The sequence below is a fragment of the Perkinsus marinus genome (genome assembly GCF_000006405.1).
Source record: "Perkinsus marinus ATCC 50983 genomic scaffold scf_1104296935302, whole genome shotgun sequence".
NCBI lineage: Eukaryota > Perkinsozoa > Perkinsida > Perkinsidae > Perkinsus > Perkinsus marinus.
In genome coordinates this window covers 346,861-361,228 of record NW_003214508.1, presented here as the reverse complement: position 1 = coordinate 361,228, position 14,368 = coordinate 346,861, and the positions used below count along the sequence as shown (strand labels likewise).

The 14,368-nt window shown below is 46.6% G+C and overlaps 4 protein-coding genes and 1 non-coding gene across 5 annotated transcripts in view; 3 read left to right on the top strand and 2 right to left on the bottom strand.

Moving 5' to 3' along the window:
- The first annotated feature begins 4,017 nt into the window (after nucleotides 1–4,017).
- Nucleotides 4,018–5,486, top strand: Pmar_PMAR003387 (Glutathione S-transferase 103-1A, putative). Its single transcript, XM_002784087.1, has 7 exons — nucleotides 4,018–4,146; nucleotides 4,195–4,329; nucleotides 4,371–4,468; nucleotides 4,765–4,894; nucleotides 4,949–5,045; nucleotides 5,091–5,217; nucleotides 5,274–5,486. The coding sequence occupies exons 1-7, from the start codon at nucleotides 4,045–4,047 to the stop codon at nucleotides 5,380–5,382; spliced, it is 798 nt and encodes a 265-aa protein (XP_002784133.1). The 5' UTR covers nucleotides 4,018–4,044; the 3' UTR covers nucleotides 5,383–5,486.
- Nucleotides 5,487–6,285: 799 nt separating this feature from the next.
- Pmar_PMAR003386 (hypothetical protein) lies at nucleotides 6,286–8,126 on the bottom strand. Its single transcript, XM_002784086.1, has 11 exons — nucleotides 8,039–8,126; nucleotides 7,884–7,979; nucleotides 7,700–7,841; nucleotides 7,599–7,654; nucleotides 7,401–7,543; nucleotides 7,260–7,352; nucleotides 7,120–7,205; nucleotides 6,964–7,074; nucleotides 6,785–6,914; nucleotides 6,687–6,737; nucleotides 6,286–6,645 (listed from the first exon to the last, which is right to left on the bottom strand). Exons 1-11 carry the CDS (start codon nucleotides 8,096–8,098, stop codon nucleotides 6,528–6,530), a joined length of 1,086 nt encoding a protein of 361 aa, XP_002784132.1. The 5' UTR covers nucleotides 8,099–8,126; the 3' UTR covers nucleotides 6,286–6,527.
- Nucleotides 8,127–10,455: 2,329 nt separating this feature from the next.
- Pmar_PMAR003385 (hypothetical protein) lies at nucleotides 10,456–11,098 on the top strand (the record flags this gene model as incomplete). The annotated part of the gene is made up of 4 exons (XM_002784085.1): nucleotides 10,456–10,627; nucleotides 10,707–10,808; nucleotides 10,857–10,946; nucleotides 10,995–11,098. 4 exons carry the CDS (start codon nucleotides 10,456–10,458, stop codon nucleotides 11,096–11,098), a joined length of 468 nt encoding a protein of 155 aa, XP_002784131.1.
- Nucleotides 11,099–11,905: 807 nt separating this feature from the next.
- Nucleotides 11,906–11,977, bottom strand: Pmar_PMAR003384. Its single transcript has one exon. It is a non-coding gene; the product is annotated as a tRNA-Thr (tRNA).
- A 440-nt stretch (nucleotides 11,978–12,417) lies between these two features.
- Nucleotides 12,418–14,368, top strand: part of Pmar_PMAR003383 (conserved hypothetical protein) — a gene marked incomplete at both ends in the record, with an annotated part of 2,635 nt that continues 684 nt past the window's right edge. Inside the window, 6 exons of the mRNA XM_002784084.1 lie at nucleotides 12,418–12,504; nucleotides 12,617–12,750; nucleotides 12,796–12,937; nucleotides 13,123–13,244; nucleotides 13,922–14,144; nucleotides 14,190–14,321. Coding sequence (XP_002784130.1) covers nucleotides 12,418–12,504; nucleotides 12,617–12,750; nucleotides 12,796–12,937; nucleotides 13,123–13,244; nucleotides 13,922–14,144; nucleotides 14,190–14,321 — 840 coding nt within the window. The remainder of the gene's footprint in view (nucleotides 12,505–12,616; nucleotides 12,751–12,795; nucleotides 12,938–13,122; nucleotides 13,245–13,921; nucleotides 14,145–14,189; nucleotides 14,322–14,368) is intronic.

Here is a 14,368-nt window from a genome sequence, read left to right as displayed (position 1 = left end):
TGATATGATATAAGCATTATTAATGCATACAGACCTTACAGCCATGAAGGACGCTCAAACTGAATGGTCGAATGCAGAGAGTTCAGTGGCTGTGGGGCAAGACAGTGCTCAGTCTCTCACACCAACTGAATCAATTCTCCCATATACATTTGATCTAAAAGCACACTATACACAAGTAGAGGTCTGTGTTGTTGTTGTTGTTGTTGTTGTTGTTGTTGTTGTTGTTGTCAGGTGGAGGTTTCTTTCGAGTTCATAATGGTTACTAATAATCCAATATTATGTTGCGTTGTGATAGCTGGATGAGACCTGGACGAGATAACGATTTTGAGGAAACCATGGTCGTGATAGCTGGGCTAAGTACGAATTGTTGCGAACTTCGTAATACGAAGTAGTGTAACAAAGGTGCCAAACAAATAGCGCTGTAACAGCGGAGCGATGCGCAGGATTCATACTCATATCAAATCGCACATCCTTATGACATTCATCACCCCATTGATCTCAGTTTGCACTTTCATGCGTATTGAAGATTGTCCAATGCACATAGCATTAGCCCGATTCACACAAATAGTACCAAAACCGAATGAACAGTTTACAGCAGAAGACCTTGCCAGAGTGAGTCGACGTAACACGAATGAGACTTCCATTACATCATTCAGAGCGAGGCTAAGCTGTATACAGAACGCCTGTCCCAAAGGGTTGCCGAGGCTTTCACTGTAGCTGTGCTCGCTGTAGAGGAGTGCCGCATTAGGGCCGAATATGAAGCTTTAAAGGTGATCTCGCATACCTCGGGCCTGTATTGGAGGCATGCATTGCCAAGAGGGAATCGAAGATGTGTGCTAGTCTGGATGGACAGATGAACAAAAACTTTGAGAACAAATTCAAAATGGAAATCGATAAGTGGTGGAAAAGTTGGTTACTGAATCAATTCTGAGCTTTGAAATTGACCTCTCCTACGAGACATATTTTTCAGATAGTAGCGTGGAGCGAACGGCGAGGATCACACATAGTGGGCTACTTACCACAGCTTCATGCGGAAGAGACACCTTCGCAGTCATCCCAGGATACCCCGTCGGAGAGAGTTGTGTCCGACATTGACACATTCAGAACTTTAACGAGAAACAGCCGACATGTTATCTACGTGTCGTAATAAGGTTGACTCAATTCGATTCGATATGTGCATGGCTCAGTGATGAGGAAGTGATCGGTTATGATCCGAACACCAAATGCCGTATAGTCCTCACATGGTTACAGTTTGTAAGTGAGCCCGACTTGCAGCAGATTCCCATGTAGTTCCCAGTTGCTTGTGTGCCCTTCTTTTCGAGTTCTGAGCCGACCGCGACCAGCCGACGTACATGCGGTTGTTGATAGGGCCCGTCTCGTTAGCTCCCCCGATGCTTCTATGCGCGGCTTTGGTGAGTTTCATAGGAGTTTCACGGACCGTGATACGACTAGCACTAGTGGAAAACACATGTCACAATTAACTTCACGGAAAAGGATTGTATTATCGGTCGCGGAAATGCATACGTCTTAGAATTCACATGCAGTTAAACGCTTAAAAGTCCGTTGTATTGCAGCAAGCCATTTAGCACTCTGAGCAGATACGGATCTCCACTGGGCGTATTACTGTGAAAATGGAAAGCCTATGTCTACAGGCGCTTTCTTGCGTGAGTTTTCCCTTCGCGAGAATTCCGCTTGTCGTTATCACGAGTCGTCTCAGAGGCGCTTAAAGACGTCGCATTGACTCTGTCAGCATCTACGAAGGTTTTAAGCTGGCTTGGCGGTGCAATCGGCGCGGGTGTTGGAGCCTGCTCAGTTACAGTAAGTACAATGGAGCTTATTCATCTTATTACGTGAAGTGGCGTAAAACTCGGTGAAAAACGCGATATTCGCGGTGATATGCGGTAGTCGTGAAATATGTTTCCACTAGTGTTTTTCATACCACGGCCGCCCGTGAAACTCCCATGTTTTAATAACTTCTCAACTATGCCGTCATGTAGGTGCCGTATTATTTTCTGGGGTTCATACCGTGGGGAACTACGACTAGTACTGTTGCTGCGACCTGGGGCACGACGATCGCAGCGATGGGATGGTGAGTCCTTCATAGGCTAGATATAGTGCTTGTTACGCTGTGTGAGTAGTAATACTTTCTACGTCTCTAATAGAAATTGATCTAAAAAATCTATTAAATAAAAATAAAAATAAACTAAAAATAAAAATCTATTAGAAGTCGACTGTCCCTAATCGTCAGTTCCGATTCGCTATTAGTGCACTTTCCCCACAACGTAATTAGCAAATGTGGTTTGTCACAGGTGTTACAATTCTCACAACATCGATAGGGAATTCACTAGGGTGATATTAACTTATATCAATCCTTTCTGAAATGCCAACGGCAAAAGAACTCATCATATCGCATATAAACGTACATAATGTGGTACATCGTTGCGCGCAAGTTAAGAAATTGAGTTTCCATGTGTTGACATAGAGGAGAGAACGTCGGTCAGGTACGCCTCTTGGGTTGGATTTGGGGTCGGGGTGGTAGTCGCCCCTGCAGTGTGGATTCTCATGCGACAGTACTGCAAGTATTTGTGTATACGTCGTCACGATTACATCTAGGTACCGGAAAAATGAAGACGGATGCCTCCCGTTTATGATTATCAATGATACCGACTTGGATGTTAAGTGCTACACGTGAGGCTACTATCTTCGACCTCCCTCGTGTGAACATCACATTAGTTCACTACCGCTGTCCATATCGCTCAGCTACTCCGTGGGGAACTTTCAAGGGTTTTTTCCTGGGCCTGCTGACAAACACTGTCTGCTTTGTTGTTTCCTAATGTAGGTACTACGCCTCTGATACGGTACAATTTATATCATTATCGAGCCACGACTGTGCGCAGTGGGGTATGCTAGAGTTGCCCTGTAAAGAGCATGCAGAACTCAAGTTCTTCCGGTTTGGCGTCACTCGTGCAGGTGTTGCACTTTTTGTGGTCTTCCTTCTATTAATTTCTACCCAGGGCGTCACTTATGTGATCGGGTGGTTCAACGTGGTTGCGTTTATCGTCTTGTTTGCGAGCGGAGCGATGCACTCTCAGAAGGCCAGTGAGTCCGATAACGAGACGAACTGTTGAATTATATGGGATTGCTCAGATACCACCTCCGACTGGTGCCCAGATGTGCTCTTCCTGCTTATTGTCCTATTTAACTAGATAGATACAACAACAGGCTCGGCAATATAAAGGGCGATATCTATCGATCCTCATGCCTAGGAAGAGTGAGTGACACACTAGGTGACATGATTGCGAGGTCAAAGTCTTGGTGCATTGAATCTCACCTCAGTCCCGCTTACGGTCAGCCGTGGCATACCTCGCCGATTTGTATAAATTCCATCAGGCGTAGCTGATTGTGTGTTTGTATCAGGGATTGAGTCATCTTCTAATCACTTCGAGTTGTCTTGGAGTTCACCTCACGAATGAAGTAATGAGTTCTTAACGCTGTGTATAGGTGTTTAGGTGTATAGGTGTATGTTGACACCCAATCCTGTTGGGAACCACCCACCAGTGTTGCGCAACTAAGCGCGATTCAACTTTTATCGATTCAATGGACACGGTCAAAGGAAGAACAAGATTTCCTTCAGGAATTGAGCTTGTCGGAATTTTGTATCAATTGCTCTGTTTGGAATATTTCCTCGAATGTGGCATTGTTGTTCATTCGGAAAGGTTTTTAAGTTGGCTCAAGATAAATGGGCAAAAATGAAAAGTGATAAACAAAGCTTTGATTTTCCCGGAATTTTTTTGGGGAAAATCAGAGCTTTGCTTCTCTTCAAGCAGTTAGACGGTCAAATGCACGATCTAAAGTCACACTCAAAGTATTGAAGGGTGATAGGGGAAGTATACATGAATGATAATATACGCCGACGGTCTTTCATCAATCTGTTTTATCGTATATAAGCTCGAAGGACTCGGTAAAAACTTTGTCATGAGTGTTTCTCCATGATTGCCGGGCTGGCACTTTACCGCAAAGTTCTGTCATATTTCGATCAATCTAATGACTATTGATGAGCAACCAAAATCACCACAACTCCGCTTCCTCACGGCATTCTTCTGTCCCTATGCCCAGCGGGCCCGTATAGCCCTAGAGTGGTACAAGGTAAAGTACACTCAGTTGGGCCCGAACTACTATTGTATCATCATTCAGCTCCCATATGAGCACATAGAGTGCCTCAGTCCAGGGCCGGACGGGTACACCAAGCACCTTCTACTCCTCGAGACCAATCCTAAGGGTCTGGTACCAACTCTGATTGTTGACCATTCCGACGGGAGACGAGAAATTGTAGGCGGCTGATGACGCTATTGTACAAGCTAGCGGCTCAGGTTGTCGAGTCTTTGGACATCATCGAGTATCTGGACACTATCGCTCGTGGTATGGGGCTGCCAATACAGCCTCTGGTCCCAGAAGATAGGAAGGAAAGGTGAGCCGAGCCATTGGGGGCGAAGACGGTCTGCCTGGTTTCATTTCCACTCATCAATTTGAGTCTTCTAGCTGTTATCAGTCTCAAAACACTCGGTGTTGGAATATATGTTGGCTCTCATCAGCTGCGCTCAGGGGTTTCCTCACTGGTTATATACGGATTAGGGTAGAAGTGTTTAGACCCAATCGGAATTTCAGTCCTCAAATTTTTGTTATTGTTACCGACACACGTAGTTGACCAAGTGCATACTATCTTACGCTGCTTATACCAAAGAGTTCATTCATTCACTGGGTCAGGCGGCGACTAAGGAAGGCAGCGCAGATCTACAACGCATCTTTCTGTGACCGTTTCATCCAATGCTTCCGCCGCAACAGGCCAGATAGATTCTCTGACATGATTGCGGCTCTGGAAAACTTCAGTTCTGAGGTGAAAAGGAAGGCTCCTCTACTTACCGCCTCGAGGATGCCAGTTTTGCTGCAGATGCTTGGTCCCTTCTACAACGGTGCTTCCCTCTGCATCGTTGACGTTGCCCTATATCCTTTTGCCTATGCTACGTCTGTTCTTGGTGCTTCCAAAGGTCGTTAGTATTGGTCGAACTGGGAATTATCGTGCTTGGTGGTAGGTCCAGATTTCACTTTGTCACGAGACAATCATCCGCAGCTTGGTAAGTACTTCGACTGGTTGTCTAAGATGTCCGAACTTGCAGTTGTGAAACAGACGCTCATGCCTCCACGCCAGTTGATACAGACGTACGTTTCGAAACAGTCTCGGAGTTACGTTTTTCCATAGGGAGCGCCGATCTCAGATACGACCACCTCACGAAGTTGTCTACGGCGCAGGGGAAACCGTCGCGACGAGTAAATGATGCTAAGCTTGAATCCACGACCCGTCTTACTCATTCATCGAAGCTCTGAGTATAGATGCTGTGGAATCCGTGATGATATTTTCTCGAGAATATACTGTTATGCGGCCACCCAATGTCGACGCTTTCATGTCTGAGTTTACGATTGAATGAGGTTTCTCATTTTCACATGGCTATCTTGTGTATATCCAAGCGCCATCTAACCTTATGTACACCTTCCTACAAATCCATAGCATATCTAGGCATCCAGCAAAAACTGATGAGCATAGCTGATGAGCACGAAAGCACGACGAAATAAGGTGTGAAACCTGCCATTCAGTGAGCTATTAGAGCTCAACATGCAGCAGGAGGCTTGTGCCTTCAAATATGGGGCTAAAACATGGAGGCATATCTTGGTGGAAGGTCCTCTTCTTGTTGATGTATGCTTTTAACACGTGTATGCTGAGAGTTTGTGGAAAATGGAGAAAAGTTTTTACCACTTTTCGACTTCTCCCTAACTAATACAGGATGGTCGAAAAAAGGGCGTACCCCTCGTAACTTCCCAGCGCATGTGAGTATCAGACCAACTCAGGTATCATTTCGAGAATTTCGGTGAGCTCTCTCCAATGGTAGTTGGATCAATTCCAGACCTTTCAGACTCAACAAGATATATTGATATAGAGAGAGCCGTGTGTAGGCAGTAGTTCTGGCAAATTCCGTTTCTCGAGTGTTTCAGTTTATTGGTGTTCCAACTTAGCGATTTGAAACGGTATTCCATCATTTACCTGCAACACGATTGATTTGGTTTTGGGGCACCTATGCCACCTCCGCAAACATTGGAGAAATTGAGAGTTCGAAGAAAAGATGCCAGGGTTTGATTGGTATTCACATGCGCTGAGAAATTCCGAGGGGAGTGTAGCTATTTTGTTCACCCTGTATCAGCATTTGCGACTTAATTCAACTCGTAGGTTGCAGAGAACCCGCCAATAAGAAAAAGTTATAATGACGACCAATAGCGCACCGAATGTCATTCCTGCATACAAACCTGCAAAAAAGTCGAGGAAAATGAATCCTGCATTATCCTCTGAGAACGAATACGAGATAACTGTCCAAGTGTGCCTTAACGAGGTGCTGGCATGGCACGGATACTCTCATCAGAGAGGGAAAATCTCACTGAAGGTCAATGTCATGAAAGACCATAAAATATATAATTCAGCATTAAGTCTGAGGGGTTTTGTGTAGCGCCTTGCATAGGCTAGTTCCATATTTGAGTGGAGTACCACAAGTAGGGTAAGCCCCACTGACATCAGCATCATATAGACAACGAGACCAGTGCCTAATAGACAGATTGAACACGGAAGATGTAACTCTCCTCACCAATCGTGGATGCCGTAGCGCGATACGGGATCAGCCATCATTTCGTCGAATCTAGAGATCATCGAAATTGTTGGGAATGTAGAATAAGTAGTCCCTACCTTCCTTTGGGTATCCACTGTGCAGCTTTGGCTTGAGTATCGAATTCTTCGAAAGTCTTCAACAGGTTTTCAACGCCGAACTCGTTCTGTCCACAGAAGGAGATGAGTCCACAATACTCCCCAATGTAGCCTACAATGGACACAATGAGCGCAGATGAGCCCCATCACTCCAGGCCTACAAGCGCCTTCGACAAGAACAGATATCTTGGCCCTTGGCTTGTACCCTGGATTCAGACATTGAATGCATTGCAGTTCCATAAACCATTTGAAGCGAGCGAGAAGGTTGTTGCCTGAGGATCGGGATAGAGATCGCATCAAATACTGCAGCAACAAACCTGGATTGAGCTCCATGTCCGATTTGTCCGTCATATAAGAACGGTAGACTAGATAAAGAGCGCTGTCCGCATTATCCATGGTGAAACTGAGCCACATCCATAAAGCTCGTGAATAACATGCAAAAGGGTGACACACTCACCCAGTAGTTCCTGAATCTGGGTAGCCTCCTACAACTTGTTGAATCAAGAAGTCTCCTTCCGGCAAAAAGCTGAGATATTTCTTCTTATAAGCTCTAAAGAGTAGGAGGTTCATACGAGAGAAGACGCTATAATCCACTCACTGGAGCTTTTGCAGGCTACTCATCACCATTTTCTGCATCCCTTCATTCTCTATGTCTAGCGATATACCGAACGGTGCGACGCTCTTCAGATCGGCCTGGGATTGGGCTTTCAGATAGTCGAATAAGTTATCGATGAAATCAAGCTGAGCAAGGAACAGAATGTCGATGTTGACAAAGCAGCAACACTAATGAGCTCACCAACGCCTGCTCGTTGTGGGAACCAAAGTCGCCGTACGTGATATAGAGAACTCCCTCTGAAGTAGATGAGTCACGTTAATTCGGTACCACAATAGCCTCACTCGCAGTTGGTCTAATCTCCTTGAGGAAAGGTAGGATCTGGTCTTTGCCCAGAACTTCACCCGGAGTGCCATCGCTACCAACGCCGAACCAAACGTCCCCAAGAGGACTATGTCTTTGTACCGCGGACATCTTGACGAATTTCTGAGAGGGAGAATTTCGATTGTCGTAGTGTAGTCAGGCTACCAGGAAGTCGCTATTCGGATCGGTCCAAATATCCAGACCCCATGTATAGAAGCCGAGTGGAAAGGCAGTAGCCGTAGCGTTCAGTCCCACAGTCACCTGAAGAGAGGGCAGGGAATATGTTCATAACACAACTGTTAACCACTACTCGTACTCACCTCTCCTAGAGTCGCCATCACGAGAAGGGCAAGGTTGACGGGGAGATTGCGAGTACTCATGTGATGCTCTTGCTAGAAGTTTATACTGCAAACTGAAGGCTTCAAACACCTCGGCTCAATCAGCCGTTTCACCGTTTCATTTAAAATGAGTGCACGCATGCACATTGATCTCACGTCACGCTCCTCATGTCTGTGATTGGTGGATCTGTCCCCAGCTGTTGGCCAATATGTAAGCTGCAATGTATCGAATGTTCGCTCTATGTCGATCGACTCCGTTCGGCCACCATCCGTTACCTTTTATTGTTGGCTGACTGTACGGTCCTGCCTATGCGGAGTAGACAGTACATAAATAGGGCGGGCGCGAGAGCATCAACTTGTGGTAGGAGGATCAAGCCACCCCTGTTGGCCAGTCTGTTAGCTGCATTGTATCGATTGCTCGCTATATGTATATCGACTCCGCTAGGCCATTGTCAGCTACCTTTTTGTTGTCGTCCGCCTGTGCGGCCCTGCCTGTGCGGAATAGACAGTATAAGGCGAGCGCGAGAGCCTTATGCGCAGCTAACGTGTGCATGCGTCAAACGATCGTTTGCATTCAGAGTCTTCCGAGGGATTCTTTTGAGGATTACTGTTGGCACCCCTGCCAACCTTGTCGACCGCATCTAAGTATTACCTTACACCCGCATCTACCTTAGGGACTGTGTTACAAGAGTCACTAGAATCGACTAACTACAATATCAATCGACGACCCGATCACGACTTCGAATTGATCCGTCCACATTTCACCTCCGTGATTCGTCAGACTCCAACTTTTGAGGTGTGCGTATAACTTCGAATCCTGTTAATGCGTGTACTACGCTCGTGGTTATTCATGCACTTCTCGCGATAATCGAACTCTAAACCGTTGAGATTTCTGATATTTTCCGGAAACGTCACAAGAATAGCTTCCGAGTAGAAAACTCCAGCTTTCACGCACGATTATATCTTTGTAATTATTCATCAAGATTTTTGCTACTATCAGATATGACGATCTATTGAGAGATTCACATGAAGCAATTAGTGTGAATCACATCTGCAGCTTTCGTCCTTAAGGAAAAGTAAAACCGTTAATGTCATGCTGTGTCACACGAGATCTACTAGTCAGCTTCGCATATGCGCTGTCTCGCGATTTTGCGCACAATACTCACATGCCTAGAGAAAGTTCCGATAGTTTAGATCCTGATCATGGATCGTAGGGATTTGCATTGCGACTTGGTTCTCTTTTTCAAGACGTCAGTGGAAGTCATGCCTCTGACGCATACAACGACATATGTCACAGACTCATTGAGTGAGACTACCAGGCTTTTTAATAGCGGCCATCCGAAAAGGTCGTCGACTGGGGAATAGCGAGCCGCTATTGACGACAGTCCTCCTAGTAGGTCTTATAATATGGATATGGTAAATCGTCAGGGGTCACGATCGGCAACTCGCAGAGCTAGGAAGTTCGGGTCTATGTGATCAGATGGTCCTTTGTCCAGTTCTGTTGGAACGATTCGTTATAGCTATTGGAGATGTAAGCGTATGAGAGTAATCCCATCCCAGTGGTGTTGGAGATTCTCCAACACGACTCGGGTGGGCAGATGACACCTGTTATGTGCGACGTTCTTAATTATTCTATCACCTTGGTCGTGTGGAGCTCATTAGTGCCATAGAATGAGTCTCCGCCGAGTAAATAAGCTCGAGGACGGGTTCTTCTACTCCTTCCACGAAAATAGCGTTACGTTAGCCATCCTAACGTATAAATACCAAGTATGATGCGAAGTTCGCATCATTCGCTTCGCTGCCATTTCCTTATAGCTGATGGGGAATGTGATACATTACGGTCTCGGTGCCTTTCACCGACTCTTTTACTGCTTTCACTCCAAGCAAAAGGAAGGTTGAGAATTCCGGACCGATGTGAGCTACATTGGGCAAGTGTATGGACTAAGGTGCCTACGTGAACATCAAGAGGAGCCTCTGTGAGGGGAATACTCGCCATCTCGATCAACAATCCGTGTAAGGGTATGCAATCCAGTTGCCTGGATAACCCCTCCCTTTAGAGGATGTCAACTTATACGATATGAGCTATAGGCATCAGAAACTCGCATCATCTCAACAGATCCTTGAGGTAGCTATTCTGAAGCCTGCTATTGCAGCCGACGAAGAAGTCTGAAACCACCCACTACTAGATTTAGTCCGTCGAATAAGACAGATCATGATGGTTAGATATTCGGTATCCTGACCTCTTGAACGGGAGGACTAAGTTTATACCCAGCCCACAGGAATGCTCACATTGGCCTTTCGCTGCTGTCGAAGAGTTTCCGTGTTGTGTTGGTAGTATACATGTGATCGGGGACGGCCGGAATAGGATGGGGTCTTTAGTAGTATTTGATTGAGTGATGATGTTGGCAGCAGCTCCAACGTCGGTCCTTGGATCAATACTACCGACTGCTGCTGCTGCTGCTGCACCTGACCTCGCCTTACTCAGAGAGCCGACTCAGCAGCCTACTCCAGAGGATCCGAGGACCCAGGCCGAGGCTACTGAACGCCTCCTGATGCCTATGAACGGCCAAGGTAGTAGTAAGATGGACCAATCTTCACGTGATCCGAATGCTCCGACTATTCCAAAGAGAATTGATTATGATGAGCTCAGGTGCATTAGCCGGGATTGATGGTAGTGGAATTGTCTATCGGCCACTTAGTATGTTGGCCAAGGACTCTACCGCAGAGACCGTGACTGGGAACCCTCGTAGTGGTGGTATGCCGAGTCCTCAGTGCTCTGGTCAATAGTAGTCTGCATCAGGTGGTGCCCTTCTGGCCCAACTCCCAGAGCCAGCAGGTCCTGTGGCTGAACGCTTGGAGAGGAATGTCATGCAACTCCAATTGGGCCGGGGTAGTCCCATGACCTTCCACAGTCATAGGCATATATGTCCATGTTCAGACGCGGTTGGTCCGCAGATGAGTAAGGTCACCAGCGCCCTGGCGTCCCTCAAGGATCGAGGCGGTGCTGCTTCAAGGGCAGATTCCCACGAGTGGCATCGCTGATGATGACAACACTGTGGGTCTCTGCTCGCATTCTGTGGTGAATCATTCTGTTGGCGAACTTAGTGTCTAGGCCAGTAGACGAGACCCTGTCTGCTTTCTATATGCGGACGTCTCGCGTCCTATCGAAGGTGCTTGTCAAGTGTGCATCCGGCAGCTCAGAGGGCGACGCCTTCATAATCGTCATCTGAAGACAACGAGCAGGAGGACCTTGACCTCGAAGTGAACGCTGATGGCCGTATGGTCGCTGCGGTGGCGGACGGTGTGGACGGGCAGGTGTATCGATGGCTATGGAACCAAGATAATGCGAGGGATGGCTCGGCCACTGGGTTGCCATAATGGGCAGCGGTTGGTGATTGTAATGTAGGTGGTGGCCAGGCCTCTACTACTCGGCAGTACTAGGTGCAACTTTATTATGCGGAAGTGATGGCAGTCCATCCGGCAATACACAGGTTATGGGTGTAGTTGTTCAACTCACAGTCAACCTCAGCGCTGCTGAATGAAAGCTGTGTTGTTGTGTATTCCATGAACGCGGGAATGGTCGGCCTTTGGGCATTCGTTCCCTCATTCGGAATGCAAAGTGTCTCCGTTACGTATTCATGGCAGCAGTTCTCTTAGTCATTGAGGTCAATTGGGTGGGCAATAGGTGAAGTGCTGGCCGGAATCCCTGTCGTGGTATAAGCAAAAGGAATGGTCTCCATAAATAGAGAAATGTACAAAATTTTACTGTTATGGCTAAGGTGAACTTTAGGTCGATCCCAAAATGAGCTGAAATTAGAAATAATACCAAATTTTGGAATCATCCTTAAAAGCCGGATGGCGGGATTGAACCGCCGACCTTCAGTTTACAAGACTGACGCTCTACCACTAAGCTAAACCGGCTTGTGGAATGCCTCCACAATGGTGATGATGGTAAATTCAGTTTGGATCAAGGAAGGTCGGAACTTCTCGGTGCCAATCCAAGAGGACATCGACGTTGTCGATCTGAAGTCAGAATGGCTTCATTCGTGCGTATTTCTGCAGTGTCGTTCAGGAGAGAAGATCGGCGTGGAGGCGACTTCCCTGCCTATTCCGTCCGTCAACGCGACACACTGCTGGCTTTTGATGGCCTTTTATTGCGGTCTCACGGCGGAGAGACATAGTTCTCTCTCATCGTAGTCATACAGGAACCATGTTGCTCGATATGGCGATGGCGAGATATCACATACGAATTGCATCAGGCGTGGTATGACTGTTCAACAATTTCACTCAGTACTTGAACTCCCGAATGAGCAAGCGATAGCCAGTCCTATAATTATCAATATCACAGTTGGCCCATATCAATGCCTATTGGACTCCCTTTCAAGCCGTCATCGCTTCTTATGCACAGGCGAATTTTGATGCGAGGATTCGCCACACAGGCCTTCCAGGTGACCGACATGCAACTCTTCTTTTCTCCTCGAATAGAATGCTAGTCTCTTCGGAATCCGAGTGGTTTTCGATTGCTATTTGGATAGCCATGGACTTCAATTTCGATATCAGGTCAATGGGCATCGTTACTGTATTCCAGAGCATGGCCAGCATGTTGTTGGCATTTGTGTTGATGGATGTTGTCCGGAATATCTCAAAGCTGCCAAGTTTCACATGCCCAACCTTAATCGAAAGATCCTAGCTGAGTAGCTCTATTGTCACCGCATCCAATAGGTGTTAAATCATGGCAGGTCGAAGGGCCATATGAAGATCGTTCGAAGTGCTATGCCGACTCTGACTAATCCGAACAATATGTCGATTGTGACCGGTGTCCCTCCTGCCATTCACGGTATATCTGGCAACTATTACTTTGATGTCAATACTCAGAAAGAAGTAGGTCTATGTGATATGGTTACAAATTGAAAATTCTGAGAATGAAAATTTTGGGAAATTCTTATTAGTTCCTGTACACTTCTGTCCAAATTCTAATGGTACTTGAGGAATGTTCTAAGCTCAACTGAGGAAAGCGAACACATATTCCAACACAGTACGAGAGAGGTTCGTCTCTGAATACACAGGTCATGATGACTGGTCCTGAACTGCTACGTTGCCCGACAATATTCCCAGAATTTCTCAAAGTGCCGGACACTGTCGTGGTGATCTTAACGGTGAAGCATAAGGTATTCACGGAGACACCCCGGTGATAACCACGAGTGATCTTCTAGTTGTTGAGTATGCTTACCGCGGGTCTGCCGTCGAACACTGAGGGACGATGGGTCGGAATGTCGACAGAGGAAGCAGGGGGAGAAGATTCCTCTACAGCCCTGGCAAGGTGAGCTGGAGGAGCCGCATCTTGTTTTCGTATCTGATTGATATCACTACTATCATAACCCCTGTTTTTGGGAGCAAGGCCAACAACATGTGTTGATGACAACGTTATTGAGAGGGAATTAGATAATTGTTGTTGGCTCTTGTACACTTCTACCCTACGTTGTGTGTGGATTCCCATCAAGTAGTGAGGAAACTGCTGAGCTCAGCTGAGGAAACCGAACATATATTCCAGCCCGCCTTCTAAGAGGCAAAAGAGAGCCAGTATAGGAGACTCCTTCCAGGAGTATCGGCGGTGGGTATGAATTGTGCCAACCCGTCATAAGAGTTAGCATTACCACTGATACTCGCACTACCATTACATTGTCCCTGCCAGTGTAGAGAAAAATATGCATATGGTCGACTACATGTGTTGGTGACAATATAAAAATCCCAACAGATCATGTTCACTTTTACCTTGATTCGTTTGTAAACTTTGGTAATTAGTGAGGAAACTCCTGAGCCCGGCTGAGGAAAACGCACGTATACTCCGACACCTGGGAAACCTAGGGATCTGCTGTCACCAAGATGGATTCAACAACTCCTTGTTAGGTTCACCAATGGGAAGATCGCATCATTCAGTGATCTGTCCAATGAATGGCGAGAAGTTCCGAGCGTTTACTCTGCAGAATCGTCTCTGTTCATGCTCGACCTTGGTATCGGCCTCCTGGACTTCTTGGCATATACACAGCCAGAGAAGCGAGTCCTTGCGTACTTCTCAACGACAGATTTCGTGAGTTACTCTCAGGCTAGCAGGACGGATATTTTATCGACATAGATTCAACATAAGTATGCACCATTCGACTACGAGGCAATGATGTTTTATAAAGCCCTCGATGAGCGTCTAGGGGCCCTACATGAACGGGGTGTAGTTATCGGTGTTACAGCTGACCACGGCATGAGTGACAAGGTATGGTTGAGCTCGAGCAGGAGGACTAGGCTGGCCCGTATGGAAGT